At 37.7% G+C, this 26097-nt stretch overlaps 16 protein-coding genes across 16 annotated transcripts; 5 read left to right on the top strand and 11 right to left on the bottom strand.

Annotated features, from left to right (window-relative positions):
- Nucleotides 1–150: 150 nt before the first annotated feature.
- Nucleotides 151–936, bottom strand: atp5 (F1-FO ATP synthase delta subunit; the record flags this gene model as incomplete). Its single annotated transcript, XM_056183733.1, has 3 exons — nucleotides 151–161; nucleotides 202–720; nucleotides 801–936. The coding sequence occupies 3 exons, from the start codon at nucleotides 934–936 to the stop codon at nucleotides 151–153; spliced, it is 666 nt and encodes a 221-aa protein (XP_056039334.1).
- A 436-nt stretch (nucleotides 937–1372) lies between these two features.
- Nucleotides 1373–2449, bottom strand: SOMG_04957 (vacuolar endopolyphosphatase; the record flags this gene model as incomplete). Its single annotated transcript, XM_056183732.1, has 2 exons — nucleotides 1373–2071; nucleotides 2126–2449. 2 exons carry the CDS (start codon nucleotides 2447–2449, stop codon nucleotides 1373–1375), a joined length of 1023 nt encoding a protein of 340 aa, XP_056039509.1.
- Nucleotides 2450–2817: 368 nt separating this feature from the next.
- Nucleotides 2818–4428, bottom strand: pdi5 (protein disulfide isomerase; the record flags this gene model as incomplete). The annotated part of the gene is made up of 1 exon (XM_056183731.1): nucleotides 2818–4428. The coding sequence occupies one exon, from the start codon at nucleotides 4426–4428 to the stop codon at nucleotides 2818–2820; it is 1611 nt and encodes a 536-aa protein (XP_056039512.1).
- Nucleotides 4429–4794: 366 nt separating this feature from the next.
- coq11 (ubiquinone biosynthesis protein Coq11) lies at nucleotides 4795–5628 on the bottom strand (the record flags this gene model as incomplete). Its single annotated transcript, XM_056183730.1, has 1 exon — nucleotides 4795–5628. One exon carries the CDS (start codon nucleotides 5626–5628, stop codon nucleotides 4795–4797), a length of 834 nt encoding a protein of 277 aa, XP_056039513.1.
- Nucleotides 5629–6674: 1046 nt separating this feature from the next.
- On the top strand, nucleotides 6675–7827 carry amk2 (serine/threonine protein kinase AMPK (beta) regulatory subunit Amk2; the record flags this gene model as incomplete). The annotated part of the gene is made up of 5 exons (XM_056183729.1): nucleotides 6675–6699; nucleotides 6762–7010; nucleotides 7127–7229; nucleotides 7273–7741; nucleotides 7789–7827. The coding sequence occupies 5 exons, from the start codon at nucleotides 6675–6677 to the stop codon at nucleotides 7825–7827; spliced, it is 885 nt and encodes a 294-aa protein (XP_056039328.1).
- A 158-nt stretch (nucleotides 7828–7985) lies between these two features.
- pbn1 (pig-X, glycosylphosphatidylinositol-mannosyltransferase I complex subunit) lies at nucleotides 7986–9122 on the bottom strand (the record flags this gene model as incomplete). Its single annotated transcript, XM_056183728.1, has 3 exons — nucleotides 7986–8792; nucleotides 8852–8909; nucleotides 8956–9122. 3 exons carry the CDS (start codon nucleotides 9120–9122, stop codon nucleotides 7986–7988), a joined length of 1032 nt encoding a protein of 343 aa, XP_056039329.1.
- Nucleotides 9123–9581: 459 nt separating this feature from the next.
- On the bottom strand, nucleotides 9582–10854 carry ckk2 (calcium/calmodulin-dependent (CaMKK) protein kinase kinase Ckk2/Ppk34; the record flags this gene model as incomplete). Its single annotated transcript, XM_056183727.1, has 6 exons — nucleotides 9582–9702; nucleotides 9755–9903; nucleotides 9941–10098; nucleotides 10151–10270; nucleotides 10332–10584; nucleotides 10654–10854. The coding sequence occupies 6 exons, from the start codon at nucleotides 10852–10854 to the stop codon at nucleotides 9582–9584; spliced, it is 1002 nt and encodes a 333-aa protein (XP_056039330.1).
- Nucleotides 10855–11338: 484 nt separating this feature from the next.
- Nucleotides 11339–11924, top strand: fap7 (RNA mimic/ribosome assembly chaperone for Rps14; the record flags this gene model as incomplete). Its single annotated transcript, XM_056183726.1, has 2 exons — nucleotides 11339–11391; nucleotides 11444–11924. The coding sequence occupies 2 exons, from the start codon at nucleotides 11339–11341 to the stop codon at nucleotides 11922–11924; spliced, it is 534 nt and encodes a 177-aa protein (XP_056039331.1).
- A 1361-nt stretch (nucleotides 11925–13285) lies between these two features.
- SOMG_04950 (uncharacterized protein) lies at nucleotides 13286–13519 on the top strand (the record flags this gene model as incomplete). Its single annotated transcript, XM_056183725.1, has 2 exons — nucleotides 13286–13420; nucleotides 13451–13519. 2 exons carry the CDS (start codon nucleotides 13286–13288, stop codon nucleotides 13517–13519), a joined length of 204 nt encoding a protein of 67 aa, XP_056039332.1.
- An 865-nt stretch (nucleotides 13520–14384) lies between these two features.
- Nucleotides 14385–14777, bottom strand: SOMG_04949 (uncharacterized protein; the record flags this gene model as incomplete). Its single annotated transcript, XM_056183724.1, has 1 exon — nucleotides 14385–14777. The coding sequence occupies one exon, from the start codon at nucleotides 14775–14777 to the stop codon at nucleotides 14385–14387; it is 393 nt and encodes a 130-aa protein (XP_056039251.1).
- Nucleotides 14778–16032: 1255 nt separating this feature from the next.
- On the top strand, nucleotides 16033–18188 carry yme1 (mitochondrial inner membrane i-AAA protease complex subunit Yme1; the record flags this gene model as incomplete). The annotated part of the gene is made up of 2 exons (XM_056183723.1): nucleotides 16033–16065; nucleotides 16155–18188. 2 exons carry the CDS (start codon nucleotides 16033–16035, stop codon nucleotides 18186–18188), a joined length of 2067 nt encoding a protein of 688 aa, XP_056039250.1.
- A 533-nt stretch (nucleotides 18189–18721) lies between these two features.
- On the bottom strand, nucleotides 18722–19779 carry vma8 (V-type ATPase V1 subunit D; the record flags this gene model as incomplete). The annotated part of the gene is made up of 3 exons (XM_056183722.1): nucleotides 18722–19429; nucleotides 19581–19698; nucleotides 19739–19779. The coding sequence occupies 3 exons, from the start codon at nucleotides 19777–19779 to the stop codon at nucleotides 18722–18724; spliced, it is 867 nt and encodes a 288-aa protein (XP_056039249.1).
- A 673-nt stretch (nucleotides 19780–20452) lies between these two features.
- csl4 (exosome subunit Csl4) lies at nucleotides 20453–21072 on the bottom strand (the record flags this gene model as incomplete). Its single annotated transcript, XM_056183721.1, has 2 exons — nucleotides 20453–20632; nucleotides 20707–21072. The coding sequence occupies 2 exons, from the start codon at nucleotides 21070–21072 to the stop codon at nucleotides 20453–20455; spliced, it is 546 nt and encodes a 181-aa protein (XP_056039248.1).
- A 673-nt stretch (nucleotides 21073–21745) lies between these two features.
- lsm8 (Lsm2-8 complex Lsm8) lies at nucleotides 21746–22134 on the bottom strand (the record flags this gene model as incomplete). The annotated part of the gene is made up of 3 exons (XM_056183720.1): nucleotides 21746–21836; nucleotides 21892–22060; nucleotides 22110–22134. The coding sequence occupies 3 exons, from the start codon at nucleotides 22132–22134 to the stop codon at nucleotides 21746–21748; spliced, it is 285 nt and encodes a 94-aa protein (XP_056038910.1).
- A 904-nt stretch (nucleotides 22135–23038) lies between these two features.
- SOMG_04944 (fumarate lyase superfamily) lies at nucleotides 23039–24376 on the top strand (the record flags this gene model as incomplete). Its single annotated transcript, XM_056183719.1, has 1 exon — nucleotides 23039–24376. One exon carries the CDS (start codon nucleotides 23039–23041, stop codon nucleotides 24374–24376), a length of 1338 nt encoding a protein of 445 aa, XP_056039247.1.
- Nucleotides 24377–24593: 217 nt separating this feature from the next.
- SOMG_04943 (aminomethyltransferase-like and DUF1989 family protein, implicated in urea metabolism) lies at nucleotides 24594–25505 on the bottom strand (the record flags this gene model as incomplete). The annotated part of the gene is made up of 1 exon (XM_056183718.1): nucleotides 24594–25505. One exon carries the CDS (start codon nucleotides 25503–25505, stop codon nucleotides 24594–24596), a length of 912 nt encoding a protein of 303 aa, XP_056039246.1.
- Between the last annotated feature and the right edge of the window lie 592 nt (nucleotides 25506–26097).

Genomic DNA, 26097 nt, shown 5'->3' with positions numbered 1-26097 from the left:
GATTCGACTACGAGTGGACATTGCGAGAATAGAGAAATTAGAAAGTTGAAGAGATTTCAGACCTGTCAAAATGAGGAGAGGAGCGTAGGAATCTGCGTTGACAGCAAGCATGGCAAGAAAACATGCTCAAAAGAAGGTTTGGAGAAACATTTAAATAGCATCTAAAATAGTTAATTTCACGTCATTCGGAATATTACTTACCTGTCATCAGTTGGTTCAAATGGTTGACGCGAGAAGAAACACTCACGTCGAGGATGTTGTCTCCGATTTCCATAATTAGACCACCGAGAATAGAAGGAGAAACCTTGTTTTTAACCAAGAGCTTACCCTTGCCATACTTGGACTTTGCAATCTTGGATTCCAAACGGGATAAAGTCTTAGAGTCCAAAGGAGCAGCGGAAGTAATGGTGACCTCAACTTCACCACGCTGAACACGCATAATCTTTTCGAATTGATTTTGGATGCGAGAAAGCAATGCCAAACGATTGTTCACGGACAAGATGTTGAAGAAGTTACCCAATAAGGCATCACCGCCAGTCATCTTGTTTAAGGAAGAGACAATCAGCTTCTTATCCTCATAGTTAATAGAGGGATTAGAAATAAATTGGGAAAGCTCTGGACGTTCCTTAAAGGTAGCTCCCAAGGTAGTCAAAGCTTTTTCAATACGGTCCAGCTTGGATTCTTTCACAGCTGCAGTGTAAAGGGAAGAAGCATAGACACCTAATACGTTAACAACGTGAACATTACTTCAAAAAATGGAGCCCGTTACTTTCTCCATCTTTCCTGTAAAAGAAACTTACCATCAAGACCATGCAATTGGATAGGAGGGCGTACGGAGGCTGCAGCTGTAGCTGCATTACGAACTCCGAGTCGAGAGAATTGGAGAGAGCCAGTTTGTACTTGGCGTAACATGGATCCTCGCATAAAATTCATCATTTTGAGTATATCGCTGTTGGCAGGAACTCGGGTTCTTCTCTATGTCTTTATAAGTATAGTGAAATTATTGAATCTCAACGGTGAAGTTCCTTAATTGTTGTTACTTGTGCTGGAGTAACATAAACAAATATATATGTTTGAGGAAACGAGAAGAAAAGCAAATGCAGAAGAGTATGATTGATTGAAGTTATAAAAAAACTTATGCAAATTAAAAAAAAAGGGTTTAAACAGGTAGTCAGTTGACCAGCGATTGCAAGGTTCAGTAGTAGGTTTTCCCATAAAGGGGTGAAGAAAATGTGATATTATATATGAGGATTAAAATGCGAGGCAATCGAAATTTTTTATAAAAGAAGAAGGTAATGAACGAAAATATATAATGTGTTGGGGTTGGGTGCCTTCTTTCAGTTGTTCGTCCTTAGGCAAATCATAGAGCAGGCTATAGCTTAACAACACGATCTCTGTAAACAGCTTCTACGATATTCGTTCGTTCATTTTGAAGGATTCGCAACACTGCACGTTCCCCCGAATATGCAGTAGACAATCCAGTATCGATCAAAACAATTTGGCCATTGCAACGACTACGAATTCCTGAAAACTGAGGCGTGTGCCCCATGACCAAACGATCAACATTTAAAGCCTTCGTAACATTAGATGCCACTTCGCAAGCAATTTCCATAGGAAGTTGAGCATATCCTCTGTACCACATAGGGCCTTTTATCCCCCAAAATCCCTTCAATTCATCCGGTAATTCTTCAGCTTTCATAAACATCTCCAAGACTTCATGCCCCATAGAATTAACAAAGTCCTCTTTTAAACCCCATTCTGGAGACAATCCTGCATGCATAAAATGGGATCTGCTAGTCTCATCTTTAAAAGTCACATTGTACTTAGTTATAAGTAAATCACCGATCTCCCCCTCAGGTCCCCAATCGTATTTACGGTTTTCTATATAGGGTTCCGGGTATGAGACAAGGTCTCCATAATGAACGTAACGCCAGTCACCCTTAGCATTCATAAACTCATGGTTTCCAAGTAAGCGAACGATTCGTCCTCCTTGTTGCTCTGCCTGGGTGCTTAATTCATCAAACCATTTGAAAAGAAATCTGGTATCCGGACCACGATCAACCACGTCTCCCTAAAAATAATAATTAGACTTTCCATTCTCTTTTAACTAATACGAAATACTCACCGTTTGGACCAAGGTTGCATTACCCGCAGTCCATTCAAAAGGATATACTGGAGATACCACTCCAGCAGCAGAAAGGATGTCGAGGGCGTTATTGAAATCTCCGTGGATATCACCAATTGCATAAACTCTTACAGGAAAGTCCCCTATCGTTCTATTTGGAAGGTCAAAATAAATATTCAGGTCTGGTTGTTTGATGTTCAAAACCTTATTTATATCCAATTTGGCCAATGCATATCTTATGAATAAAGCAATAGTAATTCCAAAAGTAAGCGTTCGAAATAAAGACACTAATGGAGATCGCCTAATCTCTGGTATTCTCGACATTTGTGCAGAACGGTAGTCTGAAAACAAAGCTTTGGTTTTACGTTGAGGCTTGTAAGCGAATTTGGATTGAAATGAACCTTAATCGAGAAAAAAAAAAAAAAAAAAACAGTATCTTTTATATGATTTAGTTGAAGCTATACCTATTATTTGTATGGAGGCATATAGCGCGCTTATAAACTAACAAAAAAAAAAAAAAAGAAAAGAGCGAGTAGGAAACTTTTATTATATACATCAGAAAAATCTATGGTAGACAACCATTTGATCGGAACATAAAATAAACCAGACGAAAATTAAATGGAAACTTTTGTGAAGCGAATATGTAGAGACGCTTAATAGTAATATTAATATTAATATGCCAAAGTATTATTTCAAATGCTTTTCCTAAAATGTTGTAGCGAACGTTGCTTCAAAGATGTAATGACAGAAGGCCAATAAACCACAAGGATAAAACAGGCAGTGAGAAGCCAAAGATATATCTGATAAAACGCTAAAAACTCTTTGATTTGTATGAGCCAAAAGTATTCACGGCTGACTGTTAACTTGTGATGAGGAGGTCGACCCTCAATAGATGAAACACCCAAAGCTGTATGTACGATGTGCGAAGGCTGATCTAATGTAAGTAATGTACCGTCTTCAGAATGATCCCAATAGTTTAATCCTGATGGATGAACAAAGAGGAATCGTGACTGGGGTATAGACTTGATGGAAAACATATCACTAAGCCATGATTTCCAATGAAGAGCATTCAGCCAGACGAATGTTATCTTCTTATTCTCGGGAAGAGGTAAAGGATGAGAGGCACGAGAAGCAATATCTTGGTAACCTTTCGCCTTTAGGCGTTTGACATAGTCCCACCATTCTTTACGAGCCTGAAGTAATTGGCTTCGCTCATTAGACCGTAAAGTTTGGATCCACTGTTTGGCGATTGTCTGAACATCATGCAAATCGTTGCTTTCGATGTCACGCGAAGTAGGACTTATTAAGGCGATAGCCAAATATGCACCTTCGTCTATTGTTTTTGCAAATTCGGGGGTTAGCTCTGGGACAAGAGCGTATTTTTGTTTGGCAGCCCATGAGCACATACGGATGGTATTGCGCATACAGGAGACGTACTTTGCCGGATACGAAAAAGGAATCCCATTTCGTACGGCCAATAGGTGAGGAAGTCGAGTAATATCGTAATGTTTAGCCAGATTTAAATCATCTGATCGAAAGATGGGAGCATAGCCAGCTAGAGAACGAGAGAACATTCGTAAATAGTCAAAATCTTCAGAAGTTGATCCATAATCATGTAAGTACAAGAAAAAAACGGGGTATCTATTTTCTAGAGACTCTAACTCTTTTAAACGAACCACATCTTCGATATGTGGTTTTCCATCCAAGTTATTTAATGGGCGTACCGTTTCTGCAATTTTTTTGAGGACTTTAAAAGGCGTATGACTGTTGAAAAAGGTAAAATCACCCATATTATGATAGTAGGCTAAGGTAGGGTATGCATGAATTCCCAACTCTTGTTCACAGTAAGAAGGGTTAGAGCTGCAATCAAATAAATAAAAAGAAATTCCTGATTTATATTCCTTTACTAACTTTACAAACGCAGAAGCTGCATTGTGGGCATAAAATTGGCAAGTGGAGCATTGTTTGTCATTTGACACAAAGAAAATGAATCCATTCTGTCGAAAAGACAAATATACATTGCTGATTAGCTGATCGAAATTTATCTCATTAAAATAGATAATTAACTGAGACGTTCGTTCATCATGAGCCTCAGCTTCAGTGTTAATTAATCGTTTTTCCTTCGTTGAAACAGCATCTAAAAGAGTACTTTCTAAAAAATCATTATTATCATCCTTTTCGTCTTCAATGGCTTTCAGGTTATCACTAGTCCAGGGTATGACCTGAGAGGAACTTTGCAAAACAATAGAATAGAAACAAAAACAAAGAAACAGGCGCTTTATGAATCCGACTGACAAACCCATCGTCTTATAAATAACGAAAAACCGTCAAGTTGGACACCTGTCCTTAAAGAACCTCCTGTACACTTTTACTGTACAAAATGAGTTCGTTTGTACACTGGGATTAATATGTAGCTCGTTGAAGTATGGTGCTAAATCCATTTAAAGATGACTAATGAAAATTAAGAAAGTAAGAAATAAACAAAGCGAAATATCGAAATCCATTTCATTGCCAATTGTATCATAAAAAAAGAAGTGTAAAATAAAAAGGAATTCGTAATTATACGTTAAAGTAAAGAAGAAATAAGCAATATCGTTGACGTACTTGGAAGATATATATAAAATGAATCGTTGGTGAATTTCGGCTACTCCTCTTCAGGATTTGTTGATTCAAGTAGAAGAAGGATGTTTTCGATTTGCCAATTCTTTAATCTCTTGTATTCCCAATGGGCCAGATTTGGCAGGATCAAGGATAGCTTCAAGAGTAGCTTTTGCGACATCACAAGTAGGCAAGGGCTCAGCAGAAGCAGCGCCAAGAAAATCAAATAATCCAGAGCTGAAATGATTAATCCCAGAGGATATTTTTAGAAACGGAGCAAAGATACCCGATATAGGTCGATCATGGGCATCGTACATAAAACTAGGACGTACAAAGATGGATCGTATCTTCGGGATGTTAGAAATCGCACGCTCAGCCTGTCTCTTTGTACTTATATATCTTGGATCCAGTCCAGGAACAGATGCATGAGCGGAAATATAACAGTATACGGGGACATGGGCTTCAGCCGCTACATTGGCTGTATTGATAGCCAATTCTCGGTTGACGGATTCAAATTTCAGACTTGGCTTAGCAGGAGGAACAGATGGAGAAGGGGGTTTCTTCAATGGGTTTTCAGATCCTTGAAAAACATTGCCTCTCAAGTTCTTGACGAGTTGAAGAATGGAACCTCTTGGGTTTTCAAGTGCTTGCTTATAGTTGGATTCCATAAGAATTCCGACTGTGTTTACAACAGCAAAAGCACCTTGAACAAATGGAAGAAGGGAATGGGGGTCTTTCATTGCATCCGCTTGTTCCCAATGGACTTTTTCCATCCATGGTTCTTTAAATTGAACACCACTACGTCCTCTTCGAGACACAGACACAACTTGATGCCCTCTTGCAACGGCAAGCTTACAAATATTATGGCCAAGGAACCCAGATCCACCTAAAACAACCAGTTTCATTGTCACAAGAATTCAACCAGCTCGTCCAATTCTGGGAAACGAAGTAAATCCTAAAATATTAAGAAGCAAAAAGTATAAAAACTCTGGATGAATTCCAAAGCTGCGTAATCCTCGAACGAATCTTACTTTATGCCAACTTAAGAAATGTCTTATGCAGCAAGCTTATACAAATGAACAGAAAAAAGGACTAAGAAGCTTTTAAAAACAAAAATAAAAATCAAATAATACGATTTAAATCCTTCTCTTTTGAACTGTTGTAATTGAATTTTCTTTACGATGTTGAAACGAAAGAATTGTTCACTCTATGTTACTCGCAAACGTAAATGTTTATTTACATCTCAAACGATAATAATATAAAAATAAAAATAAAAAGGAGTGAAATGCGAGTAAAGATAAAAAAAAAAGAAAAGTAAAGGAAATAAACTAAAATTCTGCTTCATCACGATTCCATGTCTGGTATAGTATGCATTGAGATAAAATTCACAAAGCAGGAACATAAAACAGTGACTATGGAAATAGGCCGAATTGTTGTTTTGTTATTGGCTCGTATATTTAAGTCTTCTTTTTTTTTTTGTTTTTTTTGTTTTTTTTTTTTACTCATGTCTTTGTCGTTGAAGGATTCCACTCTAAAAATCCCAGCAATACCAAAGAAGTATTTTGACATTATATAAATCATCATAGTTCTCTCAAAATGAATTCAAATGATAGTTGTTTGAACCTAGAAACAAATCCTAACATTATATGCGGCTTACAAGAGATCCAAGGTTAAATCAATGTCAAATATCTTGAAGCATTTCAAACAAATGAATCAATTTTGCTAAACACTTGTACTCAAACCATTCATTACACTTTCATTCTTCAATTTCCATCATACTGTTTATTATTATAAAAACTATATAGTTATTTGGGTTGAAATATAATCATAATTAATATATTATCGTTCTACCACATGATCTTGTGCACTACCCCTACCTATATGAGAGGTAGAACCGAGCCTTGCCTAGCTTGAACCTAGCTGCTAACGACTTTATTCAAATTCAGTCAGTATGGGAAATGCTCAGTCTCAAGAAGGTAAGGAAAATTACTTTTACTTTATCTAAAAGAATTGAACAAATTATTAACTTATTCTTTAGGTGACTCGGCTATGTCACGTAACGCCCAAAGTGTAAACAAACCAGCCACACCAGAAAAGCCCGAGTCAGTCCCTCACAGAACCCAAAGCATGATTAGTATTGCTCCAGATGATCTCAATCAGGACGCCGACCTTATGGATGACAATTCTAGTACCGCCGGTGCAACCGATGGCGCTCAAAGTGCCACGGCCGCTGCCGGACGAAACAAGCGCCGCTCTCACTCTTCTACTAAAAGAGAACCATATAATGGTATGTTGCTCATACTCAATGGAAAAATATACTCCTTTCGGTTTATGGATGGACTTTGTCCTATTCCACTTTTCTAATCTTGAGATAACAAAGAGTTTTCATTAACTGGTTATTAGGTCCTTACGTCCCTGCTGTTCTTCGTTGGAGAGGCGGAGGTGAAATCATCTATGTTACGGGATCTTTTTCAAAATGGAAAAAGAAGATCCAATTGCTTAAAACGTAAGAAGATATTTGAATCCATGTACTAATAATGTTCAATTAGCGAGGATTATACGCTAGTATTACAGCTACGCCCCGGAACCCAACGATTTAAATTCCTCGTAGATGGTATCTGGTGCTGCTCTTCAGATTTTCCCACCGCCACAGATGCTGAAGGAAACCTATACAATTATCTTGAGGTTGAAGCCAACGAAGGTGCCGAGACTGGCCTTGATCAGAGACTGAGCCAAGTGCAAACTAACTTTCCTCCAAGTGAAGAGCCAGATTCCGAGAAATACGTTTCTGAGATACCATCTTTTCTTTCGAGTAATTCTCTAACCGAAATGAAACTCCCTAAGCCTCCTTCGTTACCTCCTCATCTGGAGAAATGCATTTTAAACTCTAATACTGCTTACAAAGAAGACCAATCTGTTCTTCCAAATCCGAATCATGTCGTTTTAAATCACTTAGCTGCTGCTAATACCCAAGTGGGTGTTTTGGCTTTGAGTGCAACTACGCGCTATCATCGGAAGGTATGCTTTTGTAAAGTTCCTTATTTTAGACTTCTCTAACCATACAGTACGTTACTACCGCCATGTTTAAGAATTTTGATGTGTAATGACTTTATTGCTATTCGCTACCCGTACTTTATATTTAGCTTCTTGAATAGCTATCGTATATGCTTTTCATAACATATTAAAATTATTAGAAGGCTAATGATTATTCTCTGGTAACATTAATGACAAAGATGATATATACATGTTCTTGAAGTCACTATTATAACTGTTTTAAGTGTCCCTTAAGTTTTCGTAAAAGAAATTGTACAATGTAGAAAAACATTCCAAGAATCACTGTGTTGGTTATCCATCGAACCATTTGCTCATGCTCAACATTGGCGGTTGGAATTGTTATGACTAGACTGGGAGGTCCAAGTGATTTTAAGGGAGATACAAAACGATTGAAAAGTAAGTTTGAAAGAGACTCTTCCTCTATAGGAATCTTTCTGCTGGAACAATCCCAATAAAAACTAGGTGAATAAAAGCTTGTATTTGCATAAACAGCTCCTTTCGTGGGTAACTGATAACGTGTGTGTAAGGGAAGCTCCAGTCGGAGATCATGATTATGACGGGTTGTTCCGTTTAAAAAGACCTGGAACCATAAAATGCTTCCTGTACCGGGAAGAGTATAAGTTGGGGCCTCTAAGTCTGTTTCACCAAAAATCCTAAGAATTTGATCCAAGTTCCCGGCTCTCATTTCAGCCATAGAAGATAATTCATATTGGTCAACAAATAATGTCGAGGGCAAATAGAGAACACCTCGTAAAGTACATTGTTTGTTTGGCGGCTTCAAGTTTTTCAAGTTCACCTGTAATTTAGGATGCAAGCCTATCGGTTGTTCCAATTCTGCAGCATATGCATTCTTTAAGTCCGTGTTCCTAGTATTGATATCCATTACCTTCCAGGACTTGGTTGTTTCCTCCCAGTATCCACTTGTATTTATGCCACCATGAGTAGTTGATTCATTAATGGCTTCTGATAAATCATAATATCGGATATTTTCTTCTTTAAAATACATCCACTTATCCTACATGTTTCAAGTGAGTCAGTAAGTATTTTTAATTCAATATCATGAAAAGAATGTACCTTTTGATTTTCTAGAAAGCTCTCATTGCGAAGAAAAGGAATTGCTTTCAAAGCGTTTCTATTTATTTAGCAAAATAATCAGTATTTGATAGATTTTGACGTACGAGTCTAAAGTGTCTTTGTCTACAAAAGTCCAGAAGCCTATTGGTAATACATCGTTTTCAAGTATAACAGCAAATTTACCAGCAACTTTAGAGTCAGATCCGAAATCTAATGAAGCAGATGGAATTTTTTTATTAAAAAAGGACTTTAATTCATTAAGTAACTGCATTGTTTGTACTTCAAGTGCTCGTAGAATGATTCTGTAAACACCAGAGTGGGTTTATGTATCATAGGATAAACATGCTGTTTGGAACACATCCACACCATAAAGAAAAACTCTCAGCGATAAAAATGAAAAGAATTTTAATTAATACAAGCGTGCCAGAAAATCAATGAATATCCAGTACCTTTTTTCTGCAATGTTACTGCCTATCAACCATAATTTTCATTCTAATAAAAACCCATTTTTGGTATATAAAAATCAAGGAAAATAAATCACTAAATCATTAATCATGAGAATAACAATGCCACAGAAAGCTGTGGTAGAGATTGCCAACTCCAAAGCGAAATGTGAAATCAAAAGTTGGAATGCTGCATTGCACTTTTATTCATAAATAAATAAATAGTATACGTATATAAACCACCATTTCCCTTGTTCGTTCGGATTTCTAGAATTGAAGGATTCTTACTACGCTACGAAGGGATCCTTCAATAATTCTTGAGTGTCTATTCTTAGTTGAGGATCCTTTTCGAGTAGTTTTTTTAGTACATTTCGAAGATTATCACTTGCGTGACTAGGTATATCAAGACTAGTAATCCTTGTTAATGATAATTACTCTGCAATCAGAAGAGTCAACTTACTCTTTTTCTTTTATGTTTGTAATCATTTCAGCAATTGAAAATCCGGAAAAAGGAAGCTTTGCGAAAGCCAAAACATACAGGGTAACTCCCATAGACCAGAAATCGGTTTTTCTACCATCCACTTTTTGATGGGGACAAAGCAATAGTTCCTAGACATTAGCGATTGAAAGAAGAAGAATTACTTACAGGTGCCATAAAAGCTGGTGTTGAGGATACAACATCGACCATACCATCCGCTGGAAGGAACTCTGCTAGTCCAAAATCAATAAGGCATAAATTTCGAGCAGCATCCAACAAAATATTGTCAGGTTTTATATCTCTATGGACCACGTTTTCTCTGTGGACTATAGTTGGATTCATTAGTAACGCGAATTTAAAATAGTTATATAAACATACTGTAATCGACACAAATTACAAGCTGACGAAAGTAAAATCGGCAACGCTCTTCTGGAAATGCAGAGAAAGATATACCATGATCAACAGAGGCCAATTTTCCATTAGGACAGTAATTTAATACTTTTAAGTAAAACAGTTAGCATTTTAAAAAGCAAAGGGAGCTGTATTTCCCCTCACATACCGACAAGTAGCATATCCATATATTCATTATTTATGACTTCCACTACTTTGACGATGTTTGGATGATTTAATGACTGAACAATGTTAAGCTCATTTCGTATATAACAAAATGGGTCTGCCTGCTCGTCTTGAAGCAGTGTTTTCTCCAAAGATACACGATCTAAAGGAACCCTTTCACCTTGCTTGCTTGTACCATAAAGCAAATCGGTTCTTTTCTGGCGGCGCAAAAGACTTTTACGGAATTCTTTAATTGCCTAAAAGTAATCGTTTCGTTAGCTGCTTGATGTAAAGTGAATTAGTTTGCACAACGCTGCTGCGCTTACATATTCAGCATTGGTAGAACTTTTCGTAGCCAACCATACGGTACTGGAAGAACCACGTCCAATGATGCTATGAGCAAAATACTCATTTGTAGCAAAACCAAAGTCTTCTTCTTCGTCTGGTCCCTCCGTCAAAGGACTCGTATCAGAAAGTGGTAATGTCAAGAATTCTTCAACGTTGTTTATTTGTTTCTCTGTTTCCATCCTAACATTTCCTGTATGTTATTTATTTTTTAAATATTATAGATTGACGTAGTTCAAAAAGTCGAATTGTCAAAGTTGTTGCATATAATGGAAAAGCTATTCGGCTTCAAAGCTGGTAGAAGGTATGTTTCATTTTTTTCTTATAATATAGAAAAAAAATCCCGAAAGCCTTTATAATATATCAAGTCGATTGTTTGCTGTTGTATGGTCTGAGAAATTTGGCTTCGCTCGCCCATCTTCCAGAAAATAGCCTGATTCGGTTTGTTCAAGGAAAGCAAAGCTGAAACCAAATAAGATAGTAAACATTTTTTTTTTTAAAAGAAAAAAGCTCCCTTCATTCCTTAAGCGTCCTTTACTTGTTATAACATACTTCTTCCACTAAACGGTCTTTCCTTAACAAAAGCGTAGTTTTCTGCATTCATTAAACTATACGCAAATATAAATATAATATATACTTGGAAAAAGGATTTTAAAAAATTATCAAATGGCTACAGAACAGAGAGACTTACCCAATATCATTCTTTGCGGCACTCCTGGGTATGTTAACGTTGAAAGCTTGATGAAACAGAATTTCAGCTAACAAATGTAGTACGGGAAAAACCACCCTTGCCGAACAGCTTGCAGATGCTTCTGAACTCGAACATTTGTGCATGGGCACAATCGTAAAAGAGCATCACCTTCATTTTGGCTTTGATGAGAAATGGCAGACGTATGATGTTGATGAAGAGAAAGTCTTGGATTATCTTGAACCAAGGCTAATAAAAGGAGGCTGTATTGTTGATTGGCACACATGTGGCATATTCCCTGAAGAATTAATCGACTTGGCCATTGTCTTGAGAACTGATCATTCCAAATTATGGGAAAGACTTGAAGCTAGAGGATACTCATTGCACAAGATTCAAGAAAACAATGAAGCTGAGATTATGCAGGTTTGTTTGGAAGAAGTAAGAGAAAGCTTTGACCTTAAAATGATCGTAGAGCTCGAAAGCAACTCAACAGACGATATGGAATCAAACTTGACTCGCATCCTTCAATGGATAGATGCTTGGAAAGAAGATCACGTAAATTAAAAAAGAGGAGATTTTATTCGCAATAAGCATTATCGAATAAACCGAATCTGTGCATTGACATCTATTTAAATTTACACTAGCTTATCTGGGTTTAAAGGTTGGATATCTAAAAATCAAGACTGAATATTGAATTTTTATTTATTTTGTTGGAAAGAAGGAACGTTTGTGCATTCAATGGACTCGCATTTGTGCCAGCTTTGTACTATAATACACTTATTCGTAATTTGTCAAATCTTGCGATGCTTGACTATAGCAACTCAGAATGGATTCATCACTTGTTACACACCTAATGTACACTTACAGCAAATATTACAATGGAAATTCAGATATCATTCTTGCCAACTTAGGCTGCTACTATACAAGTGACAATCTGGTACTGAACCTCCTAGCTAAGCTTCGCAATCCTGGGTCATTGCCAATTTAATAAAAGATAGAAATAAAAAAAATACAAAGCGTATCAACAAAGACGCTTCTTTCTACCGAGGCGACCAACGCATTCTCACAAAATAACTGACGGATTTGTCCACCATCCAAGTCTACCCTCACAAATTGGAAACCAATCGTTACTGTTGGTAATCTCTTTCATTGGCAAGGCACAACTTAGGTTGAGTTCCTTTGGTATGGCATGTGTGCAACGAAGTTTGTTTGCGGTTGATTATATTTTGATTTTTTATTTTTTCTTTAGGTCAATGAATTTGACGATAAATGGGAAATGAGGCAGTATTCTCCAAGTACTGCAATCTTCCTTATCCCACAAGTAGATGCGACATGAAATGCTTCTGGTTTATACGTCTATTTAAAGATGAAAGATAGTAGCTAGTTTTATTGAACTAATCAAGGACGCGCCTACCTTCTTTTGTGTAGAAAACCTCGGGTGCCATACTGAGTCAAGTTGAATGTGTCAACGACAGGGATTATCCATTACGTTTAAAAAGTGAAATTATAAATTGACTTATGTGAGGCCCATTAGTTTTCCAACGGTAAAACGTTTCTCCACCAAATTAGCCAAAAGCCAATGGAACAACAAGGACCCAAACAATTTGGCATGACGATGCTTTCTTCATGACTTCAGCCCTCCCTTTCTCCGCTATGCGTGCTACATTATTGTCTTTACAAGTTTCTGCTTTGCATCGCATGGATTCAGAGGGTTTGGTTTTCCTCTTTTGAAAGTTCGCCAATAAAAACATAGAAACAAGCGTCTATCAATCATCAGCGCCGTCTTTATATTCACAAAGAGCTAGAGACGAGGAGCCAAATTTGTTTTTGGTTGGACTGCAGCTTACGAAGTATTTTGGTTTGTACCTTTGATAGGCTCAACGATCCTCGGTGCTGGATATATTATGACTTCAAATTCTTTAAACATGTATGTCGTGGATGCTTTGGGTATTTACTTTGCTAGCATATCAACAGCAGTTAAAGTATTGCAACTTACACTTGCTGGCATATTTCCTTTGTTTCAGCATCTTAATTTAATCGAATTTGATATGGAGAGGACTGTAAGCTACTTGCTTTCATTTTTTTTTTAGCATGAGCCTTCCACTATTATACCTTTACGGAAAGAAAAATCCCAATTTGGAAACTTTCGATCCAGCTAGATACCGGGTTTTCTTGGAACTATTGTATTATTGACTTGGCCTGTTGTCACAGCAAGTGGAATGCAATGGTAATTGCTTTGACGTTAATATAAGCAGTTTTATAAGAATAAATACTGAATTTCTGAAGAGATTATTTGTTTAGTTACGACTCTAGTGATAATAATGAATATGTCATCAAACAACTGTATTAGTTCTGCTAGCAAAATTTTCCTAACTGAAAGTTTTTTCAAGAACATTGGTACTTATATAGCTTAAACGAAAAAACAAAGAACAATTACTCTAAAAAAGCAATTTGTAATGACCGGATCTTACCACAAGAATCCATTGTTTTCTGTGTTTATGTTGATCTATACGATAATATACTGGATAGTGTAATAAATGTTTTAAATATCAGACGTTCCTCTGACAAAAAAAAGTAAGAGAATTCATCGTTGACATTTGTACGTAACAATTGACAACAAAGAAGCAATTATAAAAGAAATAAGATAGATTGACTAGTTGTAGAAACTAGATCACTAAATTTAACAACCTGTAGCTATCGAATCTTTAGCTTGGCAGGTAGTAAGCGATGCCATTCACAAAATTAATTCATTAAAACGTTCTCGTAGGAGCAAAATCATATAATCGTTTGAGGGTTCTTTCTTGCTATTATGTCTTTGCACTCACAATTCATGCTCATGCTTATCAATGCTTCTTGCTTTTTTGCGTTCAGTGGGAACGGTAGATTACTTTTGAAGATCCTTGTAAATGTTCAACCAGTCCAACAATGCTTTTGAGTTTTCGTATTTCTTTCGAAAAGGCATCTTTAAGAATTTTTCCATATCGAGAACAAATGGATGCCATTGAGTTGAGCTTCAAATTGGTTCTAATTTGATTGAATGTTCGTTTTACCACTCTTCCTCGATATATCTTCCAAAGGGATTGCATTGTCCTCGATCCTGACAACTATGGGTCGATTGTAAATTGAAAAAAGGATCGTACAGATAATACCAAGTATCAAGCATGGAAAAAATGTAAAAACAGATGCAATATTTTCAATATTTTTCCTTTCAGATTTACCACACGCCGTATGAATATAACGCATTTGTCCAAATTGCCCACTGACACATTCTTCGCCGAATTTACTATATTCGCTTGAAAAAAAATTAACAAGGTAAATAATAAATAGAATAAAGCAGTATATAGAGTACAACGTAACGGATATGTTCAATAGACTATTTAAATCGTCTTTCTCGTTTGTAGACGTTCCCAGAGGCATCTGCCAGATTCCTCTTCAAGATTGAAAGTGACTTCAGATGATATAGGAGCAGTTTCTTCAGAGGCTCTTTCATTTTGACTCATTATTGAATTTTAAATCATTAATAAAATGGCGGTTGTGAGATAGTGATGACTGTAATTAGATTTCCTCTTTCACTGAACTTCACTGTGAGTGTTTGTTCATTAGAAAACAAACCTTCCGTAAAGTCGACTCAACATGTTATAGTTATCGACGACCTGATGATAATTCCTACGAGGATACCAACCGGGAAATAAATCGATATAACTTCAAACTGCTTGTACACGTTTGCAGTCTTTTATCCCTCTGTTTTGTTAGCGGACTGCTGTCATTAACTTCGAATTACCATCAGAAACCAGATTTAGTTGTGTGGTTCCATATTGGTTCTTATTGTGTTTGGTTCGCATCTTTTGCCAAATTGCACATACAAGATCTTTCTTCAGAGTTCCTACCCAGGAAAGAGCTGGACAGAATAAAGAAAGATAAGAAAAGAAAAGAGGAAAAAAGACAAGAACGGATATTGGATCGAGAGCTGCGGTTAGCAAATGCAAAGAATAATTGTTGTCGTTCGAACGTTTGCCCTCCGAAAAGCCAGCCTTCATCTGAGAAGAGAGAGGCGAAAGATTTTGGATGCGACTGAAAATGACTTTCCTCCATTTGACTTTTAGGCTAAATCGATCTTCTTTTTTTTTTCCTTCCTACAAGCAGTTCATTGCTGCATGAAAAAGCAAGTAAAAGCATTACAAAAGTAACAGGTACAACCAGATCCGTCAATTGCAAAAAGTTTTACTTGACTGTTTGTTCTTACTTATGATGAGCTTCTTCAGTTTTCTACACATGCGCAGACTTTGGGCGTCGAAAAAGGCTCTTCGCTTCATGGAGAATGCTTTGTATAAGCGCCTACCTGTCATTGACAACTTTTTCTTCCAGCTCAAAACCAGTTCGTTCGAAGATTGAATTTTTATCCCCCTATCGACCCATTTTAATTATAATTTAGATTGAACTAATGTATAAACAATTCTAATCATCTGGTCCACAGTTCTAGTAATTAATATAATTCAATGTGTATACTATGATATTTACCCTGTTACCTAGTTTAGCATTCTTTAAAATTCAACTTCCCAGATATATTCATACTACGCAGGATTTCTAAAAAGAACGATAATTTCAAGTTGTTGATCCCAACCGAGTAGAAGAGCAATATAGGAAATAAAGAGATAGGTTTGTTATAAATTCTATGTCAAGAGTCTTGCATTCACTGCCTTTAATCGTAAGTTGAACAGAAGCCAGGAATAGAATTGGAATCGTCAAATATACCGTTGGTCAAGTTTTGTTTGGCTTATTAACTAATTATGATAGGGCGTCAACCGATTTCTGTACACTGGATGTCGACGGCTTCAATGGGCTCCTTTTTCAAATTTCATTTGGCGAAACCGCAACTACTCGATAGCTGCTGGTTTACACCCCAGTAAACGAAAAAAACTGGAAGACTATGAACAGTTAGCGAACGAAAATTTGTCTGACCCTTATTTTCAGGCCCGGCTATACAAGGAATTATCTAATTTATATCCCGAAGCAATCCAGCATCGCTACGAAACTAAAGGAGTAGCCAGGAATTCGATATGTGATCGATATTATCAAGAAGCTTTGCTAAAGCTATCTCATAATCATAACTTACCATCATCCTTCCCCCCTTATTTAAAAACCAACTTAAACTCTTATCCAAAAACTTCGAACGAATTCATGAAACCCGCCGAAACTATGCAAAACTTACATTCTTCTGCACATGCAACGCAACCTTCTATGCACCCAATGTATTCTACTCCTCCTCTGTCATCTACTCTGGGTTCAAGCAGTAAAACTCCAATGTACGTCGTGGTCGATGAGCCTCGCTTTACGAAGTTTTTTCGCATTTTCAAATTTATTGCTGGTATCAGTGTTGCCTCCTATTTTGTCTTGCTTGGAGTTAGTATCTTCGCTGAAACTTCCGGCCTCAATAATATCATGTCCAACTCTGCTGAACAAGAACCAATTGAGGAACGTTCTATTGATGTCCGCTTCTCGGATGTGCAAGGCGTGGACGAAGCAAAGGAAGAACTTGAAGAAATTGTCGATTTTTTGAAGGATCCTACTCATTTTACGAGACTTGGAGGAAAGCTCCCTCGAGGTGTTTTATTGACCGGACCACCGGGAACTGGAAAAACCATGCTTGCCCGTGCTGTTGCTGGCGAAGCTAATGTTCCTTTCTTTTTTATGAGTGGGAGCCAGTTTGACGAAATGTATGTCGGCGTCGGTGCCAAAAGAGTTCGGGAGCTTTTTATAGCCGCTCGAAAACACGCACCTGCAATCATTTTTATTGATGAGCTAGATGCCATAGGACAAAAAAGGAATGCTCGTGATGCTGCCCATATGCGTCAAACTTTGAACCAGCTTCTGGTAGATTTAGACGGATTTTCCAAAAGCGATGATATAGCTCATCCTGTTGTATTCATTGGAGCTACTAACTTTCCCGAAAGTCTTGATCCAGCCTTAACACGCCCTGGACGCTTTGACCGCCATATACATGTTCCTCTTCCTGATGTTCGGGGACGTATGGCAATTCTACGCCATCACACTCAAAACGTTCCTTTAGACTACACTGCTGATCTCAGTATCATAGCACGAGGTACATCTGGATTTGCAGGAGCAGATTTAGCAAACTTGGTTAATCAAGCGGCAGTACGTGCTAGCAAGAATCATAGCTCTAATGTCGCCATGCAGGATCTTGAGTGGTCTAAGGATAGGATATTAATGGGAGCTGAAAGAAAAAGCGCCGTGATTACCACCGAGAGCAAACTAATGACTGCGTACCATGAGGGCGGTCATGCACTAGTAGCTTTGCTAACTAGAAATGCTATGCGACCATATAAGGCCACGATCATGCCCCGAGGAAGTAGTCTTGGTATGACCATATCACTTCCGGATATGGATAAGGATAGCTGGACTCGGGATGAGTATCTTGCTATGATGGACGTTGCCATGGGAGGCCGCGCTGCTGAAGAGTTACTTTACGGAAAAAATAACATTACCTCCGGTGCTCATAATGACATAGACAAAGCAACACATGTTGCTAGAAGAATGGTTACTCAATTTGGCATGTCGGAACAAGTAGGACCTGTCAGCCTTGAAGCAGATTTGGATTCTCTCTCCCCTACCACCAAAGCTATAGTAGAAGCTGAAATCAAATCTTTACTGGAAGCAGCTTACCAAAGAGCCCTTTCACTTTTAAAGTCACACAAAAAAGAGCTCGATTCAGTTGCTAATGCTTTGGTTGATTACGAGTATTTAACTGCTGAGGAAATGAGACTTGTTATGAATGGCGAAAAAGATATTACAAGAGCCAAACTAACTTGATTATTTGCCTTGTTCTCAGTAATAAAGGATTTAGGCCTTATGGTTAATGGTTTCTCTTATAAGATGACGAACTGTCCAAAGTGAATACTTTGTATTTGTTTGGCTTATTGGTCAGATCAGTTTGGTTTTGAGGGTACAAAAATTGCTTTTTTTCTGAAATAAAAAATTATGCTAATGAAACCTTGTAATAGAACAACGATGTCAACCATTTTTTCAATTTGCACGCATAGTTGTATATTAAATGTAAATATAGTCATGTCCCTCATCAGATCAGCTTAAGGATAATTCTATATATGGCATTAAATAGGCTAAAAGAAAGATCAACAAATAGTAGTATTTTGCAAGAAGCAACAATCACCAAATTACGTCGTTTTATAAAATAACTTGGAAGAGTCAGTAATATGCTTCGTAGAAAACAAGAAACCCTTTATGCACTAAAAAGGTAGTTTTAAAAAGGGATATTACAAAAGCATTAAACGAGAAACCGCGTTTGATCAACATGAAACGAAGACGAGGAAGGAAATTCCGGCCGTCTAGAAGATAACGTCTTCATCAGAATCAGCCTTATCATCATCAGAAACGTTAGTAGAGGTTGATGGAAGTGAGTAAGTATCTTCCTTCTCAGTATTTTGCTCTGTTTCTGAAACAAACTGCTTCCCAACTTCAGTAGAAGGAGGCTTTACTTTTTCACCATCTGAAGTAGCCTGAACTACGTTAGCACCGGCCTCTTTAGTATCTGCGACGGCCTCATTCTCTTCTCTCTCTTCTTTAATCTTTTGGACTTTCTTCAATCGAGTAAAGTCTTCACGCTCAAGCTCTTCCAACTCAGATTCAATATACTTGATGGTATTCTCAAGTCTTGGAATGATGATATGTTCAATTGAGTTTACACGTCGATTCGTTGTTTGTAGAACGTCACCCAACAGAATGAATGCAGATTGATAGGAAGCTAATTGAACGAGAGTATCCACGGCTTTTCCGTACACTTGTCGAGCTTTTTGAATTTGTTGTCCTCCTCTACCCAAACCAGTCAATTGAAAGTCATCGATATTCTCATTAAGATTTGTTTCAAATGCTGGAAGAAAAACTCCGCTAATGTTTTCTTGCTTTGAGTGAACTTTAAGTCTCGCTTGCTTCACGGATTGCTGCACTTCAAAATTGATGTTATTTCCCATCGCAAAACCTACTTCTGCCATTGAGAAAGCAGCTATCTGCATGACACGACCCATTTTATGTTTCGCCTTGAGTAGACTATGTTAGATACTATCCTGTAAATTTCCACAGTTTGCGAATGACTTTATGACATGAAACCCGTATTAAACAGGCTTTCTGACAAACAATGACAGAAGTGTCTGAATAGTTTGAATTCGCGTCTTGTAAAAGGTAGCTTACCTGATCTATATGCATAACGATCTCGCGAAATCGCTTTTTTAAAGCCTCAGACTTTCTTTTTAGTAAAGAATGACCTGTTTGAGCTCCCTTAAGACGGGTTTTCATCGCCGTAAGTGTCCTACGTCTATTAGTGCTTTTTCAGCCGAAACATGCCATACATTCTAGTAGGAAATACATTTTCTCTTTGTCCAGACGACATCTTTTAATACAATACTTGGCCAAACTTGGCGTCCTGCAGGTAATTGAAACTAAAGTATATCTGGGTAGTGGTCAAGTAAGTCTGATATCAAGAATCACTAGTTTGGAATGAATCCAGCAATGAATTCTTTTATTGAGAATTCATTTGATTCCATACTACTAAGTAAAGCTCTTAATACAAAAATACTCTTAATTGGTATCTCGTGTTCTTACCTTAGTACCAAATTAAGTCGACCGAAGAAGCAGACGCAAAGGCGTATGCATAAATAATTTCTATTAGTTGTTTTAAATTCAATTAATTAATGATATGTATCTTGAGGAAAAGCTCTTCAAAATACAACAACTTGTATCGGACAGATGTTCTGCTCAACACAGCAAAGCCCTATTGTAGAAATGGTGTGTACACTATTATAAACGACTTTATTAATTTTTACCAAAAGTGTCCATTTTATTAAACCAGAATCCATTGAAATTATATCCATTTGTACATTACAGTGAACAAAAAACGTAAACTAAGTGATCCTTATACAAAGATCCAAGGAGATAGAACTAGAGATGGACGTAATATCCCATTGAGGAGGATTATTTCGTTAAAAAATTCCGACGATTCCACAAAAATAAGAAACGACTGAATCATAACATCAAAGAGGAAGAGAAAATGAAAACGAGATCTTCTACTCATCCAAAACGGGCTTTGCGCATTTCCTTTGCTCAGTGAATCCGGATTCTGTCTGCATATGTTGATAGTCAACTGGGAACATTTGTTCACCGGTTTCACTCGATTGGGCAAAAATAACGCCCAAGTCGTTGCGCGCTGTGGTCAAGAAATAAGCGGATCCATCTCCTAGAGAAAGCTATTTACAATAATTAGTTTTAAATGTTAACAATTTTAGAGATTCGACTCATCGAAATTCATAAGTTTACATACCACCAAACCTCGAACAATATCACCTGGTCGGAAAGAATTTTGGACTTTCACTTTATTTTTTTCACTAGCACGAATATCCTGAACATGAATGACTCCTTGAAATTCTTCTTTAACACAAATATCGTCCACAACGCTTATGCTAACGGTAGCCTGTCGAACATTAATCCTTGTCACTCGAGCCAAAACGAGAGACCCAACTTTCGGTAATATTCCCGTCTCTTCTATCTTTTCAGGGAACCTAACAGAGATTGTCTTGGGATCAAAAATGCCAGCCCGAGTTGAAATCACAAAATCGCCTTTGGTGGTTGTGCCTTCGCCATTTGCAACACCTCTAGCGACAGTTTGTCCAGGCAAAACGAGACTCATTTTTTCAGATATTAAAATTCCAAAATAACAGGATGACTATGTTCAAAAGGTGTGTTTTCATTTCCTGTGCTTGTTGGAGAAAATTGAACCTAGCCAGGTAACATTGTATTCCCAAATCAGCATGCAGTATGACGAAGTTTTCTCGTCCAAGGAAGGAAGCATTGCAATCATGTCTTTTGAATAATAGCTATTTTTCTTTTTGAGAAAGAGAGAGAAAAGCAAAAGAGAATCACGCAAGCTCGATCGCATGGCTGTCCCCATCATATGCAACCATGCTTTCACATGTGTAAAACAAGACTTGTATAGGTATGGTTTAAGATATTGAAACGGGAAAAAGAATTTCTATCGATGATCTGAAAAAAATATCCAGCGGTGCAAAGTTATTGGTAATAACTAACTCGGAAAAGTACACATTGGGCAGGTCAAAGAAGAGTGCAGGACGCATATGCTCCACTGAAGATGCATTTGGATACTTGTTTTGAATAATCATGTTTCCTTTTACGTTTCCTAACCAAGATCGAGGAAAAATCCATGTTGGAATGGCAGATGAATTAAAGTCAAGGCCATATTCTCAATTCCTCAAATTTGAGATTCAAAAACTCATTTTTTCTTATAGTTTATGGTACCAAGAAACATTATTCCTTGCTTAGTTCTATCGGAATACATATCCTCTCTAATGAACAATATCAGGAATTGGCTCACCCCGAATTTTTTCCCAATCAATATCGGCGTCCAAACTTTCATTTACCAGCCCAACGATAGCTCTATAATAGGTTAGCACGTCTCATTATTCCTTGTAAAACGCATGTTGTTACGTACACATTCTCACCGCGTAACAAATAAACACCTAAAGGAATCGTTTCTGCGTCTTGGTCTAAAGTAATAATTCTTTCTATAGACTCTGAAAGAATCAAATTTGTTGTATGGTCAAATCCTCGCAAGAAGCCTAAAACAACACGCCCATCATTTGTAATGACTTGAACTTTCTCTGTCACAATAACCAGTGTCAATATTTTCTTTCAAAAAAAGGTACTTACTTTCAACAAAGTCAGCCAAGCTCATAATGTCAGGAATTTTTACAAGATTTGATTCTTGCTGTATCGTTGACTTGGAATTGATGTACCCTTGTTGAACTTGGACAGAAGGTAACAAGTTACTCGTCTCTTTGGTGGAAAAAATGGGAGTTAGTGTGTGATTAAGATTAACTTTATGTAAAATATAAAGAAAGAAAATACATATGATAAAGGAAGAGCGGATGTTTCGTCCCTCTGGATAATGGTAGGCTTCAATGTTAGCGTGGAGCGTACTTTCCATACTCCAGCTGCCATCCAAATCTAGGCTTTTTGGCATCGAAAGACTTTATACAATTCGAAAGCAGCTTTAATCTATAGCAAAAGATGCCCACAAACAGATGGTTTTCTGAACAACGCGACTTACCCAAAATATTATATTAAGGAAACATTACGATGAAAAGCAAGAATGGGAATACTTTACTTCGTATTGTCAATTCTATGGAAAGAATATGAAAGGAATAATTATATTTTAAAATCCTAAATTCAACGAACAGGGACCTGCTAATGGGACTTGATGTCTCAGAAAATACCTGCGACCAACACATCAAAAACAAAACTCATGCAAATAAAGAGTCCGCTATCTTGAGAGACTTTTTCACGCTACTTTTGAAAAGTCAAAGGAGACATAACTTCGTTTCTGAGTTTTGGAAACGTATTTTCTAGTGTTGCTCAGGCAGGTTATCTAAGACTTACGATGAAGAGGCAAGACTTACTTTTTTAATAGTTGAATGCTTATTCAAAACTCTTCCTCTACTCGTGGTTCTCTCAGTGTAGAATGACTTGACGGCAGTAAGATGAAATCATACTTATGTAGTTTTCAACATAAATGATTTACGAAGATTCCATCTTCTGGCAAGATATTTCGTTCTTGAAATAATATTGTTCTAATCGAAATGCCAACGAGCGTTTTTGATTCTTTTGTCTTTCGGGGAATTTTTGGGGAAACCAAAATTAGCCATATTTGGTCGGACGAATATCGCACACAGCAATACTTAAATTGGGAGTCAGCCCTAGCGAAAGTAGAAGCTTCATTGGGACTCATACCACAAGAAGCTGCAGAGGAAATTAGGCGCGTATGCGAAGTGAAGAATATTGATTTTAAAAAATTAGAAGAAGAAACGTTGACCATCGGATACCCCGTATTGGGCGTCGTACATCAAATTTCAAAGCTTTGTCGAGAAGATGCAGGGAAATATTGCCATTGGGGTGCAACTACACAGGATGTTACCGATACAGTTACGATACTACAAATACTAGAAAGTTTCAAAATCATCCGGTATTTTTTGGAGCAAGCCATTGAGCTTACAGAAACCTTGTCTCGCAAATACAAGGATACACCAATGGTGGGAAGGAGTAATTTACAGCAAGCAGTTCCCATTACGTTTGGATTTAAGATGGCCCGTCTCCTCTGTACGTTCCGTCGGCATATTCAGCGCTTGGATGAGTTAGTCCCACGTCTCTCCGTCGTGGAGTTTGGCGGCGCTTGCGGGACTCTTGCTTCTTTAGGAGAGAATGGTCTAAAAGTACAGGAACGACTTGCGAAAGAACTTGGACTGTCTCCTCCTGAAATTGTTTGGCATACAGAACGAGACCGGATTGCAGAAGCTGGATGTTTCTTAGGTCTTGTCACTGGCACTTTGGGTAAGTTTGCCTGTGATGTTAAATTGATGATGCAGAATGAAATAAGAGAAGTGAGTGAGCCCTACATTGTCAACCGAGGATCATCATCCACTATGCCCCAAAAAAGGAACCCTATTTCCTGTGTATATATTACAGCTTGCGTATCTTGTGTACGACAAAAGGTTGCGGCCTTGCTGGATGCTATGGTAGAAGACCATGAACGCGCAACTGGCACTTGGGAAATTGAATGGATTGTTTTACCGGAGATATTTTCTCTGACAGGAAAAGCATTAGAGCACACCGTGTTTGTGCTTCAGGGTTTAGAAGTAAATCCCGAGAGAATGAAAACTAATTTAAGTTTGACAAAAGGACTCATTTCCTCCGAGGCGGTGATGATGAAATTAGCGTCGTTTTTGGGGCGCGATGAAGCACACGATTTGGTTTATTCATTATGTAGAAAAGCCAACGAGAAAGATCAGTCTCTAGAAGAAGTATTGCTACAAGAAAAGAAAGTCACTGATCACTTGACAGAGAAGCAAGTGTTGGACCTCGTCAACCCAGCGAACTATTTAGGGCAAACTTTGGCAATGATTGATCGTGTCTTGAAATAAATACTTATGAGTGAACCACCATCTCTCTTTTTGTAATGACTGTAGCTTTTACTAGGAAGCTTCGCAATAGGCTGAGGTAGCAGATATTCCTTTCTCAATTCCAAAAGCTGTAAAATGCTATTTCGCGAAGTATTCAATTAACCATGTCTGTATATCATCATTACAAAACGGATATGCTCGCATTATGGAAAAAGCAGTGTTCGAGCCCAGAAATGGTTTATTGGGGTCCACGAAGACCATGATTTCCCTTATAGTTGATATATTGAGGAGGGTTCCAACATTTTAGAGTGTCTTTCTCGTTTTGTAATTGATGCACTTCAATCGCCAAGGGACGACAACAATCAACCATTTTGCTTTCCTTTGTGCTTTCCTCATTTTCACCCCAACCCCATTGGGATAAGTCGCCTCCAGGGCATGCGCTAATAGCGATAAGGAGATCTTGTTCAGCAAAGCACTCAAAATAGTCTGAAGGGGTCGCTGGGCATGCTTCCATGAAATATTGATCGTGTTCGTTCAAGCCAGTAACTTGAAAGACATTCAGGACATCATGAACATCGAATTCAGTAAGGCCATAAGGCATGACTGATCTTGTTAGGTTTGAATGGCAATGTAAATCGTTGTCCATGCCCGAAATCAGTTTGTCTACATAAGGATCACATCTTGTGCCTAAAGTGTCATGAACTCGGCCTCCCCACTCGTCATGGCGAGCCTCCATAGAGTCGGCAGTGATGGTAACCAAGGGACGCAGGTAGGGCAAATTCGACCAGAGTCTGTCAAAAGTGGAAACATGAGCGGAATGAAGTTGACGGGTCCTAGCAGCCCAAAAGCGTTCTCTGGGATTATGAAGGTTCCAGATATTGAGATCACAAACCTGAGGACCTTTTGGTGTAGTGATACGAAACACCGACTTAGCAGGAATCGTAACAGCGATACCTGAACGAGGAGCACAAGTATGAGTTTCCACTAATTTTTTAGGGGCCTTTGCAATACGGGCGTACAACTCTTTGTCGGCATATATAGGAGAACCCGAATGTGGGTAATAAGCAGGAACTGGTTTTGGGACATTGTATTTTTGTCTTTCAGGTCGTTGGGACGATGCAGCTATAGTGGGTGTTACATCTTGGGCCATGTTGTATGTATGTGTTGTATTAAATGCTGTACAAGAAAAGACCTTGTTATAACTAAAAATGGGAAAACGCAAGAATAGTAAATCGTTTTATAATCTTTATAGGATCAGATTATATCCACTATATCTTCGTTATCGCCGACTTCTTGTTTTTAGTATTGCCCTATAAGAAATATCTTAGATTATCATAAGCGATGCCATCTATAAAATGAAAAGTTGGGATCTTGAATGGTGTTTCTATGTCATTTTTCGACAGTAAAGAACAAAAGAGTGAATGACTAGGTGCAATGGAAGCATCTTGCAGACAAAGGAAGTTTACATTATTTCTCAATGATTTTAGTCCTATCACTCTGCTTTCCTCGATTTCTTTCTGAGGGCTTCCTTTTGTATTGCAATTTGCCTGTACAAATCTATATTTCTTTCTTGCCCTTGTAATTGACTTGGATTTTTCTTCTGTACAAAATTAGGTAACATTGTAACCCACCAATTATGAACGATTCCAAGGACAAGGAATATCAATGTTGTTAATATTCATATTTATTTTCCTGAAAACAAAAAGAACTAAAAGATCTGAAAGTAGGCGTTCCTTACATAA

The sequence above is a fragment of the Schizosaccharomyces osmophilus genome, chromosome 3 (genome assembly GCF_027921745.1).
Source record: "Schizosaccharomyces osmophilus chromosome 3, complete sequence".
Taxonomy (NCBI): domain Eukaryota; kingdom Fungi; phylum Ascomycota; class Schizosaccharomycetes; order Schizosaccharomycetales; family Schizosaccharomycetaceae; genus Schizosaccharomyces; species Schizosaccharomyces osmophilus.
Note: the sequence above shows the minus strand (reverse complement) of the source record. Positions and strands in the feature narration are given on the sequence as shown.